The sequence below is a fragment of the Cavia porcellus genome, unplaced genomic scaffold, assembly GCF_034190915.1.
Source record: "Cavia porcellus strain 051 isolate PalLab524CR breed Dunkin Hartley unplaced genomic scaffold, mCavPor4.1 scaffold_23, whole genome shotgun sequence".
In the NCBI taxonomy this organism is placed as follows: domain Eukaryota; kingdom Metazoa; phylum Chordata; class Mammalia; order Rodentia; family Caviidae; genus Cavia; species Cavia porcellus.
In genome coordinates, this window is record NW_026947506.1 from 28813463 (window position 1) to 28836254 (window position 22792).

The 22792-nt window shown below is 35.3% G+C and overlaps 1 protein-coding gene across 3 annotated transcripts in view; it reads right to left on the bottom strand.

Moving 5' to 3' along the window:
- Septin7 (septin 7) overlaps positions 1-21574 on the bottom strand; it is a 63636-nt gene extending 42062 nt beyond the window's left edge. The window contains exons 1-2 of one of the 3 annotated variants that reach the window (XM_013152658.3): positions 21556-21574; positions 19844-19946 (exon numbers count right to left, since the gene is read on the bottom strand). In XM_013152658.3, the coding sequence (XP_013008112.1) occupies positions 19844-19853 (10 nt within the window). In that variant the 5' untranslated portion in view covers positions 19854-19946; positions 21556-21574. Of the gene's footprint in view, positions 1-19843; positions 19947-20305; positions 20369-21555 lie in introns of those variants that run through there. The other 2 variants (XM_063233968.1, XM_063233967.1) reach the window with 2 other exon arrangements.
- Positions 21575-22792: the final 1218 nt, after the last annotated feature.

The window sequence follows — 22792 nt, forward strand, 5'->3', positions numbered from 1 at the left end:
CTACCATGTTTTTTTAAAAATATGACTCCAAAAAACACAGCCAACGAAGACAAAGGTAATGGGGTTATACTAAATTTGCAAATTATGCATCTGATAAAGGTTAATATCCAAAATATATGAAGGACTCAAACAACTCAAAAGCCAAAAAAACGCAAATAAACCAAATCAAAGATAGGCACATTCTTCTAATCCAAGGTCTCAGGAGGCTGAGGCAGGAGGACTACTGCAATTTCAAAGCCAGTCTGTGCTATTTATAGTGAGGTCGAGGCCAGCCTATTACATAGCAATATACTATTGGAAAAAAAAAAAAAAAAAAAAAAAAAAAGCCACATACCTGGAAATAGTAAGACTTTTTTTTTCTGGGTGCCAGAAATTGAACTCAGAATCTTGAACTTACCAAATAGGCACTTGTGCTGCTGAGCTATATGCCTGGCCTGATACTTCTTAAAAGCATACACATAAATGGTTAACAAGTATACGAAAAATGCCCAAGCTCCCTAATCAACCATAAGGAAGTGCTCATTAAAACCAAAAATTTCTATTACCTCACATTTGTCAGAATGTCTATTAAAAAGATAAAAAATAACAAGCATTGACCAGGGGAGCTCTAGGGGCGTAAGCACCTGCTGGGCAAGCATAAGGTCATGAGTTTGATCCCCAGTACAAAAAAAAAAAAAGTGTTGGCCAGAACACAGAAAAATGTGAACCCTTATACATTAGTGGAAATATTAGGGCAGTCATTATTAAAAGCAGTATGGAGACCCTTTGAACAATTAAAATATGGATAAATTTGGAGGACATATATATTTTTTTTTCTTTAAAAAACAGTAACTACCTAACTATAATTTCACTTAAAATTAATTTTCTTCCACTGGATTTTTTCCTTAGCTTTTAAATTCTTGACAGTATCATGTAAGTTCTCTAAATTCAAGCTATGAGCAATTCCTGACACATCACAAGATACATAAACAAGGTCCCATAGGTTTCCTGAACTACACATACTGAAATCACAGACCAAAGCTTCAGTTCACATGTGGCAAGCTCTAAATCATGAACAAGAAAGCTATGTTGCTTAAAAATCAAACTACACTATAATTTCATGAAACTTTATCAATAATTATAGAAGTTTAACAAAAAGGTTAAGAGTGGAAAGTCTGCAATTTAAAAGGAAATAATTAAGTTTACTATTTTAGCAACTTAATCTCTGTATTTCATATTTTTTAGACACATTTACAATATGAACCATGCTATATCTTAACTGGGTGATATACTGAAGTAAACATTTCAAATAATACAAGGTTATCATTTGGTCCCAAAAAGGAACATTTCAGAATCAAATTTAGTACTGATCATCTGTAACTGATGTTTTTCTAGTTCCCATCTCCACATTTATCTTGTCCTTTTTTTAAGTTATTTATGTTTATTTCTGAACTGATTTGGGGAAAAGTAAACGGTTCATCATAACAGATTTCTAGAACTGCCCCATTTCCTCAATTCTAAGATACACTTTTATACCACCACCATTTCTAAAAACAAGTTACAGAATCAAAATGTTCATTACTGTGTTTCTTACCTCTCCCAAATAAAATCTGACTATATGTTTCACTGCCTGTTCAGATGGGTACTGTAAACAGAGATGAAAATCCTAAGAATTTCAGAGATGGAGAGGCATTCTAAGGACAAAGGCAAAGGGCAAGGCAACAAGGAGAAGGGGAAATAAAAGGGATTAAGATGCAGTATAGTTATGTACCACAAAACATGCATTCAATATATATCACAAACACGTACTAATAGAAACAATTTCCTGTTTAAAAAAAAAGACCATGAGGAAATGCCAAAGATCAAAAATATTATTAACAGAAATGAAGACTACATTGATGGACTTACTAGTAGATTGGATACAATGGATTTAAAAAACACAACTTTGAACTTAGAGGATACTGCAATAGAAACCTCCAAAATTGAAAAGCAAAGAGAAAATTGAAAAGCAAAGAAAAAATTGAAAAGCAAAGAAAAAAATAAAAACAAATGAGCATTATTTAAGGGCCAAGATAACTCTAATGGTATAAATAATGGAAATCTTAAAAATTTCCAAAAATTATTGAGATTCCAACCACAAAATCAGAAACTCAGAGACACCTGATCCCTGATAGAATAAGGAACAACGGTATCATTTTTAAATAACAGAAAATCAAAAATAAGAAAGTAATCTGTGAGGGGACAACTTATTACAGAATATTTGACTTCTTAGAAACCTAAAGTAAAAGGAGGAGTAAAATATTTAACACAGTCAAAAGAGAAAAAAGCCTCACGGTTTATATTATGTTATGCTATATTACGTTGCATGAACATATTATGTTGTGGTTTATATCCAGATGCTGACCTTAAAGCAGTGATGGTGAACCTTCGCAAGCTTTCAACAATAAACAGCCCACTGTGGAATGTGTGCCACAGTTTTGTCACCTCTGCCCTAAAGCATCACGTGATCACAGGAAGGACTCTGACAGGTGATTGGACTAAAGACACCACAGCTGGCTTGTGGTTAGGAGATGGGGCCTCGCTGAAGAGGTGGGTGATTATGGTTGTGATCTAGAACAGTCTATTTCCCTTCCTAGTTACTTCCTGTCTACCATGAAATAAACATTCTTGCTCCGCCATGCCCCTCTGCCATGCTGTCCTGCTTTGGAGCCAGCAGACTATGGACTGAAACCTTTACAAACTGTCCGCCAAAATGAACTTTCCCTTATTTCATCTGCAGGTATTGGTTAGTGTCTCAACAAAGATAGTAAGACACCTACTAACCTAAAATTTTGTATTCTGTGAGATTACAGTTCAAACATGAAGGAAAAATACTTTCTCAAGACAAAAACTGAGGGTTAGATTTTGGAAAAAATGTTAAAAGTCATTTGGAGAGAAGGAAAGTAAGTCAGAAACCTAAATCTACATAAAGAAAGGAAGAGCACTAAAGGTAGAACAAGTGGAATTAAAATAAAAACTTATTTTCCTATTCTTAATTGGTCTAACAGATAACAGCTGTTCAAAATAATGTATTCAATTATAAACATGCAAAATAGTTAGACAGATAGATCAGTGGAACAGAACAGAGAGCCCCTAAATAAAGTCCCATAAATAAAGTCAAATGATCTTTCCTAAAGGAGCAAAGATAGTAACACAATACAGCAAAAATAGTCTTTTCAACAAATGGCGCTAGAACAACTAAATATATACATAGCAAAAAGTGAATGTAGACACAGACCTCATATCCTCCATAAAAACCCAAATTGGATTGTAGTTCTAAATGCAAAATGCAAAAGTATGAAACTCCTAGCAGTTGTTTTCTAAGAGAAAAACTACAAGACACAGGGTATAGCACTGACTGTAGATTCAGCACCAAATGCATAATCCATGCAAGAAATTACTGGTAAGCTAGGATTCATTAAAAATAGAAAACTTCTCCTTAGTGAAAGACACTTCAAGGAGAATAAAAAGACACAGACTGGGAGAAAATATTATCTGATAAAGGACTGTTACCCTAAATTTGTATGAAGCCAGGCATGGTGGTACACACCTGTCATACCAGCACACAGGAGGTTGAGGCCGGAAGACTGCTATGAGTTTGGGGCCAGCCTGGGCTACACAGTGAGTTCAAGGCCAGTCTGAACTACACAGTGAGACTCTGTTTCAAAAACCAAAAATGAAAGAAAATGAAACAAAAATACATATATACACTGTACATACATACACAAAATTTAGTAACAAATACCCTCAGGGAGCACTGTGAGACTGCTTTGCGTGAACTATCGTACAGTAAATACTTATTAATTACCCTGTGTATCAGTCACGGGGATTAAAAATGCAAACAGGTCAGAACTCCAACAGACTAGTGGGCAAACAGGTAAAAGAGGTGCCACAAGTTCTATGCATCTTCAGGTCAGTAGAAAAAAACAACTTCTAAATCAGGTGGGAGTTAAAGAAGATTTCTAGTAAAAGGTGACAACAAAGCTGCATCTTGAACTTTGAAAACAGAATTCTGAATCAATGTAATTTATTTGGGTAAAATACAAATAAATACATAGGCTCCACAGGAGAGCTGATAATCAGTCTTCAAGCCCAGCCCTAGGAAACAAGTGACTCTGATCTAAACCAGTGCTGCAATAAAAACATGAAGGCACATACAGGGCTGGCCTGAGGTGCGGTGAGGTGGAGGGGGCAAAGGGAAGTACAGTAGAAGGAGATCTGAGGATGACTTCCAGCGTTCTGATTCACACAACTGTACAGAGAATAATGTAACTGTTATTTGCACGGCTTGCTAGAAGAGAATCTTACCCTTTATAATAAGCTTGATTCTAGTACACAAGATACCTGAATTTTCTGTGTCATTAGAACTTTGGTACAACAGTATGCACTGTGCCAAATAAACTAGATAATCCACATGAAAGCAAAACAGTGGTTGGTACAGAGTTAAGTAACCAATAAATTCTATCATTTCTGTGATATTTAGTGAGATAAAGAATACACGAACACTTGATAAGATAAAGGCAAGAATAAAAATATGTAAGGCAAAAATTTAGAAAAACAAGTTAAATATTCACAGTACAAATAACAGGTTTCTCAGACACAGACAGATCAAGTGATTACAAATTATTAAGTACTATGAGTAATTAACATCCTTGATTGTCAAATATATAGACAAAAATTCCCATCCAGATAATTAATGTATTTTAAATAGCTATGGGATACTTACATAAGCTAATTGGATATTAAGCTATAAAGAAAATCAATCAATCAATCAAAACGAATCTGTAGACCATATTCTCTGGAGTGAAACTAGAAATTAACAAAACAATAACAATCCATTTGCTCATACTGATATAAAATAATTTTTTTCCTTACTTCTCTTGTGTGAAAGTACAAACAAATACAAACAAAATGAGTGCTGTATATGAAACGTAAGGGGCATAACTTATGTGGTATTTGGAGAGAAAATTGCGTTTAAAAACCAGCCTAAAGAAAACAGGTCAAACTACAGGGTGAATGTGTGAACTGGTACAGTTTTTCTGAAGAACAATTTGGTAGTCTACCAAAATTTAAACCTCATATCTTTTAGCCTACCAATTTGAATTCCACAAATGTGCATTACTCAGGCATTTACATGTGGGCCTAAAAGTCCAAGAAACTTAAATAAGTATTAGTTATTACTGTTAACACCCATATTCATTAATCACAGACTATATAAACATGATAAAGACATATTATGGTCTGTCTATAACTGCTAAGAATACACTGACATGGATATATGAACAATATATTAAATTTAGGAGAAAACATTTACAAGTAGTATTTATATCATGGTATCATATATTTTTAAAAAATCTGCATGGTAATGCCATATAAGATTACAGAAAAATTCCACAAGACTCTTACCAACTTAGTATTTATTGCTAGAGAAGAAACTGGAACTGAAAGAGGGAGGAAAAAGAATGTTTTTAGAATGTCCTTTAAATACAAATATTTATTTTTATAAACTTTCCTGTTTTTGTAGGGAGAGGTACTGAAAGGAAATATACCAAATTTCCCACAGTGGTTATTTCTAGATGGGAAAGGTTATGAAACATTTTACTTTTTCCTCTTTGTATATCAGTTTTTCTACCAAGAATGTGACATATAAGTTTAACTTTTAATTCTTTAAAGAGGATAATGACGGTTGAGTTCAGTAAGAGGCGACAGAGTAAATGAAAATGAAGCAGTGCATGTAGGATTGCAGTGCTGGATGAAGAAGGCTGGACACAGGTGTCTTTTCACCCACCTGGCACTGCATTTGACACCGAGCAGCTCCTTACGTGGAAATTCTCCTGTCCCCTTAAGGACAGTATTGCTGGCCTGTACCCACTAGATGTCAGTAACAACCCTGCTTTCCAAGGTTTGACAACCAAAAATACCTCCCAAAAGACATTCTTCAAATTTTAAACATCAAATCCTGCAGTACTGAAATGCTGTGTCAAGAAGCATGACAGACAGTTACTAAATTACGAGTTTTTAGTGTGCTGGCATTTCACAAACATTGAGTCATTTAACCTGTATTGCCCCATGAAGCAAATAATATTTTCTTATCCTTTTTAATTTTTTTTTACTGGTATCAAGGATCGAACTCATGACCACACACTTGCAAGGCAGGCGCTTATGCCTTGGAGCTAAATCCCCAGCCCCAAATACTATTTTCACCGTGACTAGCTGAAAATGAAAAACTCAGACTAACAGAAGGGAAAGGTTATGCCCAGAGTCACAGATGATGGGTGGCAGGGGTAGGCTCAGATGACACCTGGTAGGCAGAGTGCTAAACTCAACTCCGATGGTCTCTGTAAATACTCATTTAACCAGTAAGAGTCTCCCAAAAGTTCCAAGTAGTTTCCTACTCTGGTTAACTAGGTTGAATTACCAGTACCTTCAATAACACTTTTTATACAATTACAAGAAAGACACTGAACTAAGCAGTTTACATGCACTCAACAACTTTCATCACTATAGAACACTATCCAAGATTCTCTACTCAATTTTATAGACAAATAAAAACTCTGAGAAGTTAACTTGCCATGGACAAATGTTCCTATCAAATAGCAAAGCTGTTTCTCAAGCTGAATGGCAAAGCCCATGGCCTTAACCAGCAGGCTATTCTGGACTCAGAGCAGGTTACAGAACATGTCCTTTGTTCTCGGGCCTGCTCTACTTAGTGTTACTAAGGAAAACAGGCACTGCTTTTACTGCACTAATATAGAGTCCCAAATGGGAAAAGGAAAGGACAAAGGAATTCAAAATTAAAAAGAGGAAAAAGAGAGAAAGTTGACGTTCTACAGTTTTTGTTTGTTTTGGTGATACTGGAGATTGAATCCAGGATCTTCACACTGAGCTACAACCCAGTCCTCTTTATGCCGCGATAGTCTTGCTGAGTTTTAAACTGTCCTGTCTGAGCTTGCAATTCTCCTGCTGCAGCCTCACAGGGTACCGGGATTATGATACACACATGTGTGTCCCAGTAAAGATTTACAACTTCTGATCTCTTTAAAGTGCGTATTCTCCCTTTCCTACCATCTACTCCCACATCTGATCTGCACCCAAACTAAAACCTCTTTGTTAGCAGGCTAAAAGGCATAGGGAGACACAGCAATACTCTCAGGATAACATTCCAATTCAGTGAACTAGCTTCTAAGGTACAAGACATTAAACATTAAATTCATACAAATGAGACAGGTAAGCTATGAATGACTGCTTTAATGATTCTATTATCCAGTTATAGAGATAACCAAGCTGTCATTCAATTAGCCTGATGAAACTTAAGTTTATTTTCTAAGAAAAGGCACCTTACTCAAATCACGGGAACCAATACAAAACTGATATGGGAAGTCCAAAAACACAAGCTATTTTGTAATGAATGAATAGTTTTTTCACTATGAAACTCAGCACCTTTCACCATGAAAACAGTTTGGTAAAAACAGTCTTTCCCAGTTTTCTGAAGCAGCACCTCCAAGATGTAATTTGATGCACCCCAGGCCTCTCCATCCTTCCATCAGTATCACATCCCCTTAACCCAAGTCATCTTGAATGTCTTTTCAAAAGTACACCTACAACCTAAACAAACCATAACTTCTGTGCCTCAAGGTCATCAATGAGATGTAGCTAAAGGTAATCTCCGCAGCACTACAGAGTTGTTTTGAGTATGGGACCTCATCAGAACTATTCCTTAATGAAGTGTATGCTTGAATATTAGTAAAATTGATAAAAAGTAAAATACAGCTGCAAATAAACTTTATAAATTCTGGAAATTTGCTGTCTGATTCAAATTAATGTCTATTTAATTTATTTTGACTTTGAAATACAGTAGTCATTATTATTCCCCTATACTGAAATTGAAAGGTCAATATACGGATTTAAATTTCATCCTGTTTGTTAAATATTTCATAAAAATATGAAAGAAAGTGTCTGTAATGTAACACATGTAACTTTAACATAATAAACATGTTAAAATAATCTTTCTTTTCTTTGAGGTATAGTCCATGAAAGCTAAACATTCTATCATTACTCAAGAATATTAAATTTCCACCATTCATGAAATATTTGTATATGAGGTCTTGAATAAAGTCACATGGTACCTATAAAATAGCTAAACAGATTCCTTCCAGTTCTTAGAATTGGGATTCTTTAAGATCCTATAGAGGGCTGGAGATACAGCTTGCCTGCCAGGGAAGCGCGAGGTCCTGAATTAGATTTCTGATACTTCAAATAAAATTTTTTAAAAAAAGATCCTAGAGAATGAGAGAAATCATCCTGAAAAATCCTGCAACTGAAGACACAAATTTATTTTTGTTTTACTGTATCTTACTGTGCAGCCAAATCTACTGATTTTCAGACTTTGAAGGACTAGAATAGTACTGGTTCCTTATGGGTGATCTTTAAATTTTTATCTTATAAATGAAGGGGAAAGACAAAGATAAGATGCCCTTTCCCTCAAAAATATTAAATACATTAGGATCAGTAAGTTATGTAAATATAAGGTAGAATATGATCAAGACCATGAATGAAATACTCAAGAGCAACAAAACTGAAAACTGAGATATCACACCAGCCTGGAAAGGAGGTCCTATTTCAATGAGGCTTAGAAAGAGGTAAACCATATTTCAGTAAGCATTTCAACTTTCTGGAATACCTGTAAGTAAAAGAGGTTACTGTTAGCATCTTGTCAGCAACAGTGTGGGGAAGAAAGCAAAGAATGATTAAAAATAGAGTATCTGAGTCCTTCAATGTCTTTGTCTGCGCTGGCACCAAGGCAGGAGAAAGCCCAAGGTCCTCCAGCAGCTCTTCTATCTTGCTCCTCACATTCTCTCCTCACTGTTCCTGGGTTTTGATAACAGCTTTGTCCAAATTCAAATCCTAACTGAATCACAATGTAAGTATGTGACCTCAATTAAGATACTTATTTTATTAATTAGCACAGTACTTGACATAAAAACAAAAGTTCCTCAAATATCACCTATTACTAAGATAGTTAATTTTAATGAAGGTAGAGACAAGATAGCACCAAACTATTTCTTGACCAGAACTCACATTCGAGTCATAAAATATCTAAGAAGCTATTTCAGAATAAATGACTATACCCCACCCCATGCCCTAAAGCCAAAGCAATATCTAGGCAAGTATTTTCATCAAACTTCCCAAATGATTCAAAAAGTAGACGAAATTAATAAATTCTAGTAAATAAAAGATGACATAGGGCAACATACCAGGTTACATCGAAATTTAAAGGTAGAGACTTTGGAATAGATTCTCATAAGCTAGGTTTCAAAAGACCAGTTCACATTATCACAAAAATTGAGGAAGAATTTCAAGGGAAAACTGGTTGACAATGCCAGATAGGAAGCTGCAGAGAAAGCAACTACCAAAAGTTGTACTTTTTGTACAACTTGTACTACCAAAAGTTCTACTAATCTTTAATAAAAGCAATTTCACATTAAGGAGAGAAACAAAATGGTAAGGAGTTAACAGGTGGAAAATAAAGAAAGTAGAAATTTATCTTTCCTTCTTATAGTTGCAAAATAATAAAGATGTGTTGCCAAGGGAGTGTGCCTTCCTTGTTTCTTTGGGCTTTGATTTGTTTTTTGAGACAGATCCTGCTGTCCTTGAACCTGCTATGCAGCTAGAACTTTGGATCTTACTCCTCCTCCTAGCAATGGGATCACAGCATGCATTGCCACGCCCAGCTGGGGAGGCTACTTTTTGTTTCCTTTTTAAATGTGCTTATCTGGTGAAGATTTAATTTATGAAGAACAACCTGTAATTAGACACTGATGATTTTAAGGTATTCCATACATATGTGACCTGGGCTTTCCTAAAAGGTTATTTCAGCTCCTTAAAAATCTATAAAAGTATCCTTCAACATGTAGACTGATACACATGCTAAAACTAAAAAGGAAGCCCAATAGGTTCTCTATGAGCTGGCTCTGCAATTAACTTAAAATACAAAATATGGGGGCTGGGGATTTAGCTCAGCGGCATAAGCGCCTGCCTTGCAAGCGTGTGGTCATGAGTTCGATCCATGGTACCAGTAAAAAAAAAAAAAAGAAATATGACTGCTGGGGATTTAGCTCAGTGGCATAGGCGCCTGCCTGGCAAGCTCAAGGTCATGAGTTTGATCCCTGGTATAAAAAAAAAAAAAATCAGAAAATACAAAAGATGTTTACTCACTCTATCTAGTTCAGGTAAGTAACCACCAGTACTAAGAGCTATATAACTGTTCTGCTATGTAGCATGCAGCAAACATTCCCATCAGCCACTCAATGATTACCTGAATGGCCAACTAAAAACACCTTTCACTTACTACACGTTTCCCAGTATGTACTCAAGAGATAAAAGTGCTTATGTAGCCTGCTTCAAGTGAACTGACTACATTTTTAACACTTGTGTTACTAGAAAAATCTAGTATTACCTACTTTCAAAACCGTTCTCAAGTTAATTACTCCAAAAATGGGTTGTCAAAATTTTGTGGTAAAATATATGTCTGACTTAGGCCAAGGCCTATAATCTTTCATAACATGTAACACAATTCTGTAAGTTCTTTCGCTAAGTTGAGAAGAGGTGAAATGGACAATCAGGACCTTGGATCTTTCTCCCTCAATGTTCCTCTAAATTCTTTCCATTATTATCTGTAACTGTTCCTTCAACAAACACTCTCCCATAAAAATCAACTGTTTTTGTGAATACTGTTAAGTTTTTCAGGTTGGAAAAAGTAAGAGCTCCCTGTAAGTTCCAGTTGTGATCAGCATTCATTAAGAAAGTAAGAGTTTTGCCAGGTGTGATGGCACATATCTTTGGAGGCTGAGGCCGGAGGACTGCCTTGAGTTCAACACAAGCCTGGACTACACAGTGAGTCCTGTTTCAAAAAACGAAAACAAAACAACAACAACAAATCCAAAAAATTTAAAAAGGAAGTAAGAGTCTTAGTGTGTGGGGAAATATGGCTTGTTTTAAATGACTGGAACCAGATAATGTGGCAATTCTGTTGAAATACCAGAGTGGAGGGTTCTATAAAGCCAAAAGGTGATTTAAAGACACTAGAAAAATTAGGGAATAACTACAGAAGAAATGCCAGAAAAGGAGGTTGGAGAATACTAAGGAAATTATTCTACTTGGATTATCTAGCTGACTGAAGAACAGAACAGCCATGTCTTATATAGTGTTGCTATGGGATGACTTTAAGAGTAAGGTGTGCCCTCTCTAAGTGTACTGTGTTTGGACTAGATGGCCCATAGATTCTGTGCGCTTAGCTTTCTAATAAACCTTATATACCAGATACAGAGCCTATGGGCCAGGGTTGGGGTGTGTGACTTATACCAGTGTTTGTCTCAATCTCTCATCAACATTAAAAAAAAAATACACGAATACACACAGTTACAACATTCACAATAAATGAAACTATATGAGTATTTAATAGTAATATAATTTAGGTCTGACAAAAGATTCTCAAATCAGTAACTAAAGGCCTGTAATTTAAAATGCAGCACCTTTGTTAAGTAATTAGTAACATCATTTTCCTTTACTTGGCATTTTTAATTAGGTAAGGATGAGACAAATGAGCATTTACACACCTGTGTATTGGTATGGTATTTTCAGTTCACATCCTTTGCCAAGTCACCTACTTCTGGGAATCAAACACAGAGAAAAATAATGCAATAATATATTTAAAAATACAAAAGTGGAGGCAGAAGGATTTAAATTCAACAATGGGCTAAATAAAACATATCATGATACCCTCTTAAAAATATATTATCAATCAATACATTAGATTTTAGAGAACTAGTTTGATATGAGGAAATGTTTTGCCATCACACTAGATGAAGAAATTATATAAAAATAAATATGGTATTAAAAGACAAAATGCATAAAAATTTGTGTGATGATTCCTTAACTTTAAAAAAATGGTATCTACTACTTTGTGTTACATTTCTAAAACAAAAACACTGTAAGTAGTCACTTTTATAGTTATAATATTTTAAAACATGTATCTTAGTATCTTGGTTGGTTGTACCACAGACCATGAATTACAACTGCATTTCCAAGATGTAATTTAATTCCTGCTCTGAGCACTCAAGCCCACTCTGAATATTGCTTCCTCTGCATGGCATCGGAAGGGTGAGTAAGGAGACTCCTGGCCACCTGCAGATCCCTGAGGCCCAGGATGTGCTTTTCCCCCAGGCAGCCCAGAATGCTGACTATAGGGAGCTGGCTGACAGCAGCTAAAATGTAGATCAGTCCATTTTGTGCCTCTTCTTTTAGGTGACTAAAATTTTATGAAATTTACTCCAAAATTTGCTGTCATGATGACCTGAACCAAGACAAACTATGGGACATTAAATCTTATCTTATTAAAACACAATTCAATGACAAGAGCACAGCATTTCTGCTCATTTGCAGCAGACAATCATACAAAATATCAAACTCAAAATTAAAATCTTCAATTTCTGATAATAATAATCTTAGGAGTCTTTACATCAACACCAAATTCCTCACATAATTAAGGGCACACAAGAGACTCAAAAAGTTCACAGGGGAAGGCATAATACCAGTACAGAACCAGTGCATTCTTAAAGACAATGTCATGCAAGTAAGTAATTGAGAAAATACTCATCTATACAGAATAGGCAGGAGAAAAATCATACTGTATTTACAAGAACATATACTATGCAGATAAATCTTGCTTCTAGTGGGGAAAAGACTAAGTTCTCAATCATCTTCCAAATTAGTTAACCTGGCACAGAAAAGCACTCTTCTCCACAATCTACGGAACTGCAAAGTAGGAGTATAAACTATGTTTGTGAGAAAAGAAATTCAATTAAAACGGCAGGATTAACAACATGTTTGACCTGTTAGCTGTCATACCACTTTTCATCGTCCTTGATCATTCCCTTTCATTACTGGTTTCTGTGCCTTGAAAATCAACATTTATGCCATTTATGGATTTCACTGAAGCACTGTACATACACAATTATCATCTACATGCACGATTATCTCAAGCCCCTGAGACAGGCATAGTCACACGGCACAGAGTGTGAGCTCCACTCCACCGCCTTCCCATATCCCCAGGTCCTACAGGAATCCTAGAGGAAACAGCACATCTCATTTATTTTTCATCCCAGTGCAGTGTCTGGCTTAGAACAGACTAAGTAAGTATCTGAAAGAAACATTAAAAAGTGAGTTATAGTTTCAATATTCTAATCTATACTGCCAGAGCAGTAAGATGTTATCACTACTAAATCTACCGACAGTTTACAAGGCACTTTAAATATACATTAGTGAAGCATTTACTAAATTGTCATTAGTAATGTGTTTACCTGAGAATTCTTTTGCAAGTAGAAGTGACCATCTCCATTTTTACACTAGCAGCTTGAGCTAGAATTCCTAGCATTTTACTGTTGAGAGATATATATATATATATATATATACACACACACACATATATATACACTGAACTGCCATTCAATCAAAATCTATTTTTTGAATTATGACAAGCATCCTCTATGTTTTGCTATTCTTTAAGTCATTATGGTAATAATTCTACCTGAAAGTCTTCTATCACTAAAAAAAGGTTGAACCACAAACTGCACTTCCTTGATGTGCACAATTACCTTGTCTCTATCATGTGCTTACTTGAGAGTGGTGAACAGTGTAAAAATAGAAGGTCCCAAATTCTACAACTTTCTTCCTTTACATAATCTGCTTGTTTCAACTGTGGTAAATTTGGAAATCACCCTAAAGTTCTCCAAACTCAGTTTGGCAAAATATACATTAAGTGGATTCAACAGTAACTCTATAGTATTACCACAATTTTACCCATTTTCCACGTTTTTCATGCATCAAAAGGGGAAATTATTTTGTCTATTCATATATCAGTTAATTCTAGAATACAACTAAATATTCACTTTATTTATTTATTAGTACTGGGAATCAAACTCAGGACTTGTGCTTGCCAGGCAGGCACTGTGCTGCTGAGATATATCCCCTAAATATTCATTTTTAAGTGCTCCAAAACTATTTTAGCTCTCTTCCACTTTCCTTCCTGAAAATCTAATCCACAAGTCATCAGAACACACAAACATGTGGCCTATAATGAAGTATGTCACATGGCCCACAGCAGGATATCAGCACCTCCAGTAGGGGGACAGCTCCCAGAGAGTCTGGGAAAGGCCGGCTGGGCTTGAGGTGTGAGTCCACAGAGTTTTGTCAAGGGGGCATCTGCATAGGGAGCCTGCTGAGAGTTGAGAAAGGAGGAGCAGGGGTAGGCAGTGGATTACAGTGGGACAGACTACATGTGGAGAACATTTGTTTCTCACAAAAGATGAAGACCAGAATGATCACTGAGGTAAAAAAACAAACTTGGGTTTTTTGTACATATAGACAAATACAGATGCCATGTGAATGAATGCATATATGTAGTATATGTAAACACACATCTGTTCTGATTTTGGCTGGTACACAGAAGAATCACTCTGAAACATACATTTGTCTTCAGATATTGACTGGTATATTATGGTCATATGGAAGAATACTTTTTTTTTTTTAAGATACTGGGATGCATGACTTCATACATGCTGAGCTGGATCCCTAGCCTTTTAAACTTTATTTTCAGACAGGGTCTCACTTAGTTGTCCAAGCTGGCTTTGAACTTGGGATTCTCTTGCCTCAGGCTCCAGGAACAGCTGGTATTACAGGGATACGCACTACACCCAGGAGGAAAACATTCTTGAGGAAGCAAATACACTATCAAGGCTATAATGGAGAATCATCCACCTCAAATATTTCACGGAAAATAAGTTATGTATTATACTTGTGACTTACGTTTAGAATTGTTTTAAAATTTATAGTATATTATTTCAACATAGTAATCAATGTAAATTAATGCCACATACTTGTAACTTAAATACTTTGTATCTGTGAGTCTCAGTGTTTTAAGTACTAGCCCCTTTGAGATTGTAATTAATATCTCCTTAAACACATGACAAAAATATCTTAATTATATTTTTAAGAGGCTTGGAAGGTACGTGATCTTCCTTCCTTGCTGAAAATCTTTCAGTATCTTTGGCGCCACTTTAAATTGCCACTGCCATACAAAAGAACCCAGTTATAAATACATGGAAGTTACATTTAAAATATATAGTTGTTTATTAAAAACAAAGTTTGATTATTATTACTTCATGGGAAAGTTAAACTTTTCCAGTCCAAAATAATTCTGAGGTTTTGTAGTTCTTTTTTTGTTGTTGTTGCTAGAGATTGAACTCACAACCTCGCGTTTGCCAAGCAGGGACTTAAGCCACTGAGCTAAACGCCCAGCCCTGGTTTTGTAGCTCTGAACTGTAACGTGTATGATATACAGGCATAAGCCTATGCTTCCGAGGACACCTACCTGCTAGGTACCAAAGAATGTAGGAACATATAACCTCTTACTCTGGGAGCAAATAAAATTGATTCATAATACAGAAAAATCATTCAGCTACAAACACACTTTAGAAAGGTGGACAAGAGTACTAAGGAGCAGCAGGTTGGCCTCCTTTGGTGCTGAGCTATCTGTGGTCGGAGCAGGGAAGAAATGAGTATTATCATCTCACACTTAAACTGTAATTGGATAAATGTAGCACATCTACCCAGGAAAAGGATGGATTCACTTTACTCTCCATCGTATTTGACTTCCACATCCTATAAAGTAGGAAAGATCTAGAAACTGCCCATGAAGGATCAAGAAAACTTACCACTCCTTCACCAGAAGAAAACTACATACTAGATAAATTTCCTGTATAAAAATTTTATTTTCATCTGTTAGAAAAAACTGGGTTAACAATATATGTTTTCTTCATAATTTTGTCTTAAAATCCTAGCACCTTTCCATTCAGTACTAAATTTTAGTACTGATGACTAAGTGGCTTTCTCATTTATGTCCCAAAGACCCACCTAATTAAACTCAATAAATCTTGCATCACTTTATTTCCATTCAAATACTAATCCTGAGTACATGCTGTATCAAGAAAACAGTTTCTCCAGGTCTCAAAACCATGAGTATATTTACCTTTAATCTTTGATTTACTATACATAGTATAAAGTATATCTTAGGGCCTGGATTTTCAACATTAGAGTACCTTCAGTTACCTACTTCCAAAGATCATATTAGGATAGAACATGCATATGGCAAAAATGTACTAGAAATTATAATCTGAACTCAAAAAATATATACTTTTAAATCACACATTAAAAAAGTCTCCTAAATGAAACTGCATATTACCAAATTACATTTCTTTTTTAAAATTGTATTTCTTATAGCATATGTCAATATACACAGTTGCTATTACAAAACCAAGACTCCTGATTTATTAAACATTTTACAAGCATTTTTCTGAATTACACTGCTCCATAATTAAGACTAAAATTACATCAGATAAATTATGTGAACAAAATATAGATATATTTATTACTAAAAAAAAAATCTCTCAGAAATTACAAGTACCATTTAACTCAGGTATTATCATGAAAAAAACATTCTTTCTCAGAGGCAGGTTGTTCCCTAAAGACTCAAAGTAGATTCTACCATGTGTACTTCCTTCTAGAAAACATCATAATCTGTAATTATCTTATATACTGTTTACTTGCTTACATATCTCCCCTAAATTAACATAAACTCCAGTACTCTTCTCTACAAGTAACACAAAACTACTGTATTTATAACTGTAATAATGTAGTATTTACAAGCAAAAATAAGAAAGAACAAAGCCAAGCACAACAGGCGTTTAAAAAATCAGGATTATAGCAAAATTTGAGAATCATGTAACCATTTTTTTAAAAAGTAAAGTTAGTATCAGAATCTGGTCTCACAACTTACATTTTAAAAATAAAAATGAATTTAAGTCTTTAAAATAAACAAGCAAGATTCAGTGGCACATGTCTACAGTCCTAGCTACTTGGGAAGCAGAGGCAGTAAATCATGTGAGCCCACTCCAAGCAACACGGAGAGAAGTTGTCTCAAAAGATATTAAAAAATTAAACTTTTAGTCTATTACTTAAACACGGCTGAATACTTAATACTCTTCAGTCAAGCTGGGCATTAAAAAGAACATCTACAAAAAGACTATAGCCTGGTATGATGGCACACATGAAGCAGAAGGATCGTAAGCTGGAGGATATCCTGATTAACTTAGTGAGACCCTGCCTGAAACTAAACAAAAAATAAAAAAGGCTGGGGATTTAACTCAGGAGTAGAGTTCTTGCCTGGCACTGGCAAGACTAAGTTCAGTTCCCAGTACTGTGGGGGAAAAGCATGGAAAACAAAGAAAAGACTAAGTAGACACTATAAAACTCACACTAATACAAAACAAAACACAAGGATTCTGGGGAAAAAGGTAAATGTCTAACAGTAACAATAAAAGTAACAACATTTAAGAGAATATACATCATTGGAAAAATGAACACAGTTTTAAAAATAGTGAAAGCTGGGTGTGGTAGCACACGCTTGTAATACCAGCACTCAGGAGGCCAAGACAGAAGGATTGTTTTGAGTTTGAGAGCACCCTTGCCTGCAGAAGTGAGCTCAGTTTGAACTACGTATCAAGACCTTGTCTTAGAAAAACAAAAAAAGAAACCAACAAAACAAACAAAAAGGCACGGCGTTTACAAAAGATGCAAGGAGTATAAAGTGTGGTGTCACCCAGTGGTAGAGCAGTTGCTGAGCGTGAGCAAAGCCCTGCAATTGGCTTCCCAGACTGATCCCACATGCATAGCAATTCCGAAGATAAAATAAGCACAAGAAATAAGATAACCAGCAACAATCAAGTTCAAAGAGAAATAAGTCATCACATTAGGCACAGAACTGGCACAGGAAGACTGTGCTATCTAACGGCAATATGCAGGGAATGGGATGCTGTCAAATTGGGCAAGTGTGCAAATGGCACACAACTTGTCTGAGTGTAATTTCTACTGCTAGTCAAAACTTCATTAAAAGAATGAAGTAACCCTTTAAAAAACAGCAGTTAAAAAAAAAAACAAAAAAACCAGCAGTTGGTATTTTCAAAATGTAACCTAAGGAAATAATTAAGAAGGAAACAAAGCTACAATTATAGCCATATTATTTACAGTGTAAATAACTAGCTAAAATAAGTGTAAACCCCCTATAACATGGTTGCATCTGACAGATATCCATCTCTACAAGCCACTAAAAACCACATCTCAACCAGCAGCCAGTTATTAACATTTGACACTGGAGATGATCCTACTATCTAGAGACATGTATTTCCTCTAAAATCAAATGATTATTGGACTTGGTTTCTGTCTACAAAAATGACATCAAAATTTTAAATCAACTTGCTGGACTTAACCAACAAAATTCTACTAAGTTCAGGAAGTTATTCTTTAAACTGAAATTCTATGCCTCACTCCTCTAAAATGGAACTGCTATGGTTCTAATACATCTACACTTGTCTGAATTCTACTGTTTAAGATTACTAAATTATATACATAAAATTAAGATATGGTTTTTCATCTTATATAATGATGTTACTATCCTACAGAAGAAAAGGGACACTTTCCTTTATTTCATCCAGCTACTAGACCCATCTCTGCTCTACAGCAGCAATCGACATGCCAGGTATACTATCCAACCAGAGCCAGGTACCTTAACCAACTCTGTCACGAATCACATTTGCATAAGTTCAATCCCCAGCACCAAAAAAATGAATAAACAAATAAATAAAATTTGCTAACTCTATTTTAGCTTATGTGAATAATCACAAAGCACACAGCTTCCATACAGCCACAGACAACAGCAGGTAAAATATTTTAGCAGATAAAATATTCTTCCTTTCAATTAAGGAGTACTTCCTAGCCAATTCAATAACAAATAGAAATACTAGATAGTGGAAAGAGATTGGCCAAAAAGGAATGCCCACAATCTGAAATACCCAGCATCAATTACATTTCCTTAGTCAACGACAGTCAATCTACTATCCTGCCTTTCACCTTATAGAAATAGATATCATAAAGTTGTATCACACTCAGGAGTAAGGTTCTAAAGTCACACTAAAGGAGGTGAAAACATTATAGTCACTTCAGAGTAAGACTGTCTTATGCATGGCAAAGGTGCAGCATGTTCCTATGTGTTATGATGATGCTACCAACCTATGATCAAAATAACCCTGAACAGTATCTTCAAATGAACTACAAAGCAGGGCCAGGTGTTCAAAGGATAAAAGTCAACAGGCAAATGAATGACAATGAATTAGAGAATAAAGAACAGACAGACAGATACTTCACTCACACTAAGGCTCACAATTAATGAACAGAATTCTGTGGGTAATCCTTTGTATTTTAATGAGTCATTGCGCCATCCTTTTTTTTACAATTCTGAGCACATACTCAAGTTAAATGCTTATGTGCTCCACTTCGCTATAGTAAATAAACCAAGGAACAAATTTATCCTGGAATAGTAAGGATAATTTCTTAACTTTTACTTTTTTTTTTTTTTTTTTCTTTGTAGTATCAGGAATCAAATTCATGACCTAGGGCTTGCCAGGCAGGTGCTTAAACCATTGAGCTATAGCCCAAGCCCTCAACTTTTACTTTCTATCTTAGAAAATAAAAAAGAAGCAGGTATATAAATCCCATTATGCTACTAAATTAAATTTTAAAATGAATTCTTATAAGATCAAACATAGCAAACATTCACTGCAGTTATTTGGGCTATTATTTTCTTAAATTTATTTAGAGTTAATTAACAGTGTAAAACTTAGACCAAAATCCATTTTAGTGAGAAATCAGATCTTACCTACTACCATAAGTGTGAATTCAAACCCTCTCTTCACTGATTTTCTATAAACTTGATTTGGGAGATTGGCAAATCCCACATAGCCCTCAAGATTCTTCGGTTGCTAAAAAGGTAAAAAGCCAAGTTGTTTATGTATGACACATTCAAATTTCTGTCATTAACCTATTTAAGAAAATTATACAAAGTATTATTCATACAAAAATCAAACTATTATGTTGTTATTAGAAGTACTAACTGCGAAATGGACAAAATGAACCAAGTAAGTATGCTGTGATTAACAGTGTAATGGGTAATTGTAAAAACCCAAGGAAATAAAAGTTAAATCTGTCTCAGAGCAAAAATTTCAACACTGAGTAAGTTAGTATAAGATTCTGACCAACCAAAAGAGTAAAATATTTTTTCCTCAGTGAAAAAATTCAAATGCTTTTAGGATTGCATTAAGAATCCTTTTTAAACGGTCACCTTTGCTGACACTACCATAGATTTGTATTTCTTGAAATCTTGAGTCATGTGATGAAATCAAATGCTGAATTTAAAAGTTTTTTTCATAAATTTTTGAAGGCTCTCAAGCTCAGTGTCAATCAGCAAATCCAATCATGTCAGCACAAAGTTTCACGTCTTCCTGCTTGCTGCCTCCATCTTCAGAAAAATCAAAAATCAGGTTTAAAGTAAATTGCAAGTGTTTGCTATGTGGGTTTTTGAAATAATAGTTTCACAAGTAATTCAAACAAATCTAACTTTAAATTGGTAGAGTACATAAGTCTGATGCTTAACTTTACCACTGGCGAGAAACCACTGTCCAAAGTTCAGACTCTCTGAGTGAGCAGTTTTCCTAACTTTACTATTGATGTATATCTTGTTCATCATTAAAATACAATAGCAAAATAGCTCTCAGAGACATACATTTCTCTTAAAAGTTTCTACCACATTTAAATGCTCATTTAAAAAGAATTCAGGAATTAAAAGCATCAATTTGACACATCAGGAATTAAAAAAGAACACAAGCCTTTCATTACATATATAGCCAAATATTTCATCCACTGTATGGCTTATGTCTAGATGTCCCCGCAAATCCTTATGTGTCACAGGTGTGGCTTTTTTGAAGCCAGCTAGATCTAGGGTGTGTGATGCTGGAATTGATACATGGTGCAATACTAAGACCAAAGGCACTAAGATTAAGTGTGTGAATACTACCCACCCTCAGCTGCCTGGATAAGGTGTAAGTGCTAGAAAGCGCTGTGGTCCGCCCTTGCTTTCCCACCTTCTGCATGCCATGAACTATTTCTCCTCTGCAATGCCTGTCCACCAAGCCATCCTTCCTTGGGGCCAGCCGATTATGGATTAAAGCCTCATAAACGGTGAGCTAAATAAACCTTTTCTCTTTTAACTTGAGGTGTTGGGTATTTTGTCTCAGCAATGAGAAAAGTAACTTAGACATCCCCTCTACTTATACTTTTTTCCTTTCCTCTATGATCTAACTTTTAAGCCAAATGTTAATAAGGCAAGTTAGTGAATTAAACTGAAAAACTAATTTTAAATATCATTAAGAGACTGATCAGAATATCACAAAGTCAATATTTGAAAGTCTACTATGAATAGAGCTAAAACTGTATATTAGATGTAAAGTTTTACTGGCTCATTGTTATCCAACAATAAGTTAAATTTAACTCAAACTGAAAAAAGTAACTGTATAAATTATGTAGTATACTTACAGCTACTTTGTGAAGAACATATTTCCATCATTTCAGTGTTCCAGATTCCAACAGCACAAAATTGACAGTGGAACAGTAAATGAGGAATTCCAAGAATTGTAGAAACATGTTCAGTCCAAACAGGAGTGGTAAATCCATTGGAACATAGCAAAAGACAGAAAAATGAAAGTTACTTACATGTAATTAGAGGTAAATTACAAATAAGTTGATAGCAGGCTTTTTTCTATGTAAAGTAATACAGCGGGATGAGGTAGAAATAAGCTCTAGTGAGTATAAACTGTTTCAACACCTCTCTGCTGAAATACAGAACAAAAGACCTCTTATCTTTTTTATAAAGGCCACTTATTAGGCCCTGCACATGAAGTCTTATGGGAAACGGTGGGGAAGATGCCAAAGTATAAAATTTCAGGAGGATATACAAAGGCCAAACTTTAAATTCTAAGATTAAAAAAAGGTACATTTTACATAATTTCAGTTAGTATTTGAGACAAACTGCAAAACAATCAGAAAAATGTAAACATTTTAGCTAACATCTGTTCATGCAGTGCTGTATTTCCAGTCTGATTGATTACTCTTGAAGTTCAGAATTGGAATAAGTTCTGAAATTGGTAGACTGGGGATACAAGAAAGGAAAAAAAAAAAAAAGAACCATAAACAGCAGCAACATATGGAATGATGAGGTAAATGTGGGCTATGAAAACTGAGAGGTAATAAAGCATAGAGAAGAAAAAACAATCAGATAATCTTTTTAAGTTTATGTTGATAACAAATCTGTCAGTTGTATCACAACTTACTTCAAACAATTTAAGGCAGTTGAGCAATTAGTGTAAGTTCACAGTTAATTAAATTTAATAGATGAAAATCCAGTTTTAAAGTCAATTAATTACAAAATTATTTTCCCATGACAAAATCCTCAACGACTTCCCACTTCCCTCAAAAGCAAAACTTGATGTCCTAATAATGGCCTCTATCTAGTTCTCAACATTAACTGCATCTTAGAGATCTCCTGGGGAGAGTCTATCAAAGCCCCAGCCCCGTTTGCACCCTAGTCCTACTGTATCTCTGTGAGAGTGGGAGCAGCTATGAGTAGAGTCACAGTGTGCAGTCACAGGCAAGAGCCACCAGCTGCCCTGCCCTGCGAGACAGGGCTCTGCAGCCTCTCTGTCCTTACACCGGACACTCTTCCTCCTCTTGCTCACTTTTCTCTTGGCCAACTAGCCACTGGACCCCTAGCTAC